The sequence below is a fragment of the Sceloporus occidentalis genome, unplaced genomic scaffold (genome assembly GCF_023333645.1).
Source record: "Sceloporus occidentalis isolate IW3139 unplaced genomic scaffold, rSceOcc1.0.p SCAF_568, whole genome shotgun sequence".
Taxonomy (NCBI): domain Eukaryota; kingdom Metazoa; phylum Chordata; class Lepidosauria; order Squamata; family Phrynosomatidae; genus Sceloporus; species Sceloporus occidentalis.
This window is the reverse complement of record NW_028317548.1, coordinates 1-3,999: the sequence shown is the minus strand read 5'-3', so window position 1 is coordinate 3,999 and position 3,999 is coordinate 1. Positions and strand designations below refer to the sequence as shown.

General features: G+C 46.6%; 1 protein-coding gene across 1 annotated transcript; it reads right to left on the bottom strand.

Annotated features, from left to right (window-relative positions):
- Positions 1 to 2,223: 2,223 nt before the first annotated feature.
- Positions 2,224 to 3,996, bottom strand: LOC149271089 (V-type proton ATPase subunit E 1-like; the record flags this gene model as incomplete). Its single annotated transcript, XM_089507647.1, has 8 exons — positions 2,224 to 2,286; positions 2,666 to 2,753; positions 2,880 to 2,974; positions 3,122 to 3,190; positions 3,263 to 3,352; positions 3,559 to 3,625; positions 3,741 to 3,850; positions 3,970 to 3,996. Coding segments are annotated over 8 exons (609 nt in total), but the record flags the coding sequence as incomplete, so codon positions are not given.
- Between the last annotated feature and the right edge of the window lie 3 nt (positions 3,997 to 3,999).

Sequence of the window (3,999 nt, the reverse complement as noted above, 5' to 3'; positions counted from 1 at the left end):
ATTCCAGGCGAATCCACACAAAAAAAGGATAGCCACACAAAAAATAAGAGAGAAGAATTATCGGAACGTGGAACTCAAATGCAATTTCGAGGGAAAAGCAGTGGATTTTGGTTGCACAGAGCACCTTAAACTTAAAGAAGGCCAAGTTCTTTATAGGAGTCGTATCTTCGGTGCTGAAAATCCGAATTTTAGGTATTTGCACAGCAGGGTCGGTCTCCAGTGATTACATCACAGCGTCGTAGATGTGATGTCAAATTATTTGGTAGCGATCAGACCCTGTCACGCAGAACGCCACGCGCACTTTAGAGGGTCGGATAACCATTCTGTATTTTAGAAACCCCTGAGTAGGTCTAAAATCAGATTATAAGGTGTTTCGCACCATAAATACACTTTTTTAACTTTATATTTAGTTTTAAGTTGTCCCCCCCCCCCCCCCCCTCTTCGCTACCGGTGTTTTCATGATATATCGATTAAAGCCACCGCTTTTCCACAAAAAACATAGAATTCTCTGCAGGAAAACCAACTTTTTTTTCATTGAATGTAAAAAAAAAAGCCCCACAAATGCAATAATAGGATGCTGCCCCTTAGTGGCCATAATAGTAACTGACCTGACATGTCAGTTATGGCTGCCGCCCGCGATGTTATTTTAATTTGGCGCTGTTACAGCGTAGACCTCCGTTGCGACTCCAAGTCAGTTATCGGTTTAACCCTTTGTAGGCCATCAAGGTGTATATCGCTTCTTATATTAGGCTGTCAAGGCGTTTAAAAGATATCAGCAGGGTCGGCCGTAGGACTTTTTTTGGTTCTTGCAGACCCCTAGGCTCACTATCTCGCCAGCACGTCGCCTACTAACATTAGAAAGAACTTCACGGTCCCGCCGTCCGTCATGTTTACAGAATCCACGACCTGCAAGACCCCAATAGAATCCGTCCACTAGAAGCATTATCGAGTATTATGTATTCCTGTTAATATATATTCGGGCTGTGTCTGAGAATGATAGAGGGATATTATATAAAATAAACTGCTAATAAATAGATTTTTAAAAAGATTAACACTTTCAGATGTTTTGTTTTGTTTTTCTTATTGTTCCACTCAACAAAATTAACCAAAAAAACTGAATAAATCCGCAAGACGCCTGGAAATATTCACCCGTGAGGGTAATGGAGAGAGAGCCGGCGCAATGCGAAAGAATGAACCGATGATTGCGTATGGTGCATGTCAGGAATGGGTAGAGACCCCTAGGAGCCCGACTTTAACGGACAAAGACCTAGCCCTCAAGACAAGCGAAGGGTCCTAAGCGAAAAAGAGTTCCACACAACTTTATTGCAATAAATAAAAACATCACATTGGACACGGGAAAGAAGGCGTACACGGGGGGGGGGGGGGGGGGATTCACTAGAGCGTCACATGGAGAGAATATTTTTAACGAGGATGGGAGCTCCAGCCAGCGGGGAGGTGGTGTTGGTTTTGGTGGTCAGTGGAGGTATCTACCCAACAGTGAGCGGGGAGCGTGCAGCCACTTATACTCGCATACACTCAGGCCAGACACTAGGACTCACCGCACCATATACTCTAGGAGAGAGCAGACTAATGTCAGCAGGAGCGAAAGCGACCCATGGGACCATGGGGGGGTCAATAGGACCTATGGGTTTGGTGGCACCTGCTTTAAAGCAGGATTATCATTCAGTGTTAAGGGAGCTGTTCTTCCAATAAAAGACTAGATTTCTAGAAAGCCCTCCAGATCCAGGCCTGGTCCCTCAGCATTTTCTTTATATTTTTCTGGTTGAAGCAGACATGTACGCGGTCCGTGCCCCTCCGTCCTTTCATTAGGGGCACAAAGAAGTCAAGAAGCCTGAACTGCCAACGTTTAACCCCTTTTATCTCTCACTGGAACTGCTTATGAAGGACTGGGTCACGTTTGGATCATTTTACCTTTGTCAACAGTATTACTGAACCACAGGAGGTCAGTGAGGAGATCATAAAGCATCCCCCCCCCCCAAAAAAAAAGTTTTAATTCCCTTACACACTACCATGACCCCCCCCCCCTGGCCTTTATTACCACAAACCATTCCCTACTATACCAAAAAAAAAATTTATGTGTAAAGTGAGACTCGGGGATGGAATGCAGAAATACACTAAGATAGGGAACATCAAATATCGAGGGATCCACCACCCTCCCAGCAGCATGGCAGCGAGATGGACTTCTAAACACCTTGATCGGTCCTAGTCCATGAACTTGCGGTTGGCGTTGACCCCAAACAAAGCTACTCGGATGTCTGGCATCATCTGGTAGAGGAAGAAGAACAAAAAAGGGGAAAAAAAACAGTGAGAGGCTGTTACCCGATGAAGAATCCGCCAACGGGAAGGAGCTTCTGATGGTGAGGACTTGAGTTAAGGGAAAAGTGGAGGAGAGTTTGGAAACCCCTTCATTGAATTAATGTTTTGATCAGAGATAGAGGGAGGTCTACACTAGAGAATCAGGTACATGCCCTGCAGACTCTACGGCAAGGGGGTCCAGCCTACGATCCTCCAGCTGCTGCAGGACTACATCTCCCATACTCCTCAGCCAGCCCCTTAGCTGAAAGAGCATTATAGGCGATGTAGTCCTGCAGCAGCTGGAGGGCCGCAGGTTGGACCCCCCTGCTCTACAGGTTAATGCCCTTACCTGCTGAGCAATCAGGTCCAGTCTGCTCTCCAGCGTGTTGGACACCTTGATCTTTCCGTCAACGTTATAGATTTCAATACCCCCAGAGCTGAAATACGACAGGATAAAAAACAGTAAACCAACATCACACAAAGACAAAGACACACACACGTAGGAGAAGTGGCACGATTGGGGTCCAATATTTGATACTTAAGAGCTGCGATGTGATACGTACACTTCGGGGGCCAGATAGGTCTCCTGGTCAATGCCCACCTCCACGTTCATTTTAGTGGCCTCTTTGTAAATTGGAATGCTCTTCTGCACAGAAGCCTGAAAATAGAATGCTTGTGTCACAGAGATCTAGGTGAATATTGTAAATGTACTGTACACAGAATATGAAATCATAGGCAAGGCATGAAATACCAAGACAAGCAACTTGCTGGAGTGAAGATGCCCCACGCGGGGTTAAACACGTACCTTCACCAGAGGGAGGTCCTGCTTACGACAGCGAATGACCACCCTTGCGTCTAGGAGCTGATATAAGCCCTGTAAGGAGAGCAGAGTGTTAGAAAAGAAATGGGGCGGACGAGGCACTTCGTCGCGCAGGACCGGCAGTACCTGAAGAACGAGACCATCTAATAAGGCTTGATAACGCGCGGTGTCCTTCACCACGCGAGCCAGCCTCTGCTTGGCCTCGGTCAGTAGATCCTGCAATGAGAAGAGTAAAGCAGTAAGACCTGGAGGCCGCCAGGCATGTGTGATTTTGGGTGACCTTCCCACACTGAGCTGATGCTTTATGGCAATGCTGATGAAGTCCCTTCCTCCATAGACTTATTAGTCAGCATGTCAGGTGGGGTTATCAAGACAGAGCCATTATATGGTTTTCCTAAAGGAGGTACGTTACGGAGGCTTACACTGATCAGATCGTCCCGGGCTTTCAGAACCTTCAGCCTGGCCTGATTCAACAAGTTGGACATCTGACTGTAAGAGACGAGATACATTACAATGAATAAAGCGCCAGAACATCAGAGTCAACCCACAGCCTGTCCGAGACGGACAGAGGGCGACTATGCAGCCCCCCCCCCCCCCGGCTTACATTTTCTTTTGCTGCTCGATCTGCTTTTCTTTCTTCTCGTAATACTCCATGATCTTCAACCTCTGCGTCTGCACCAGACGGCCCTTCTCGATATTGAATTCTTCTTCTGCCTGTAAGAACGAGCAGACGTCAAAGCCTAACATTAACGGAATTAATGACAGGACGAAAAAAAAAACGAAATATCAAAGAGCCTCTAATTATGTGTATGAGACGCAGCTCCGTCCGGTACCTTGGCATCGATTTCTTCAGCCTTCTCATT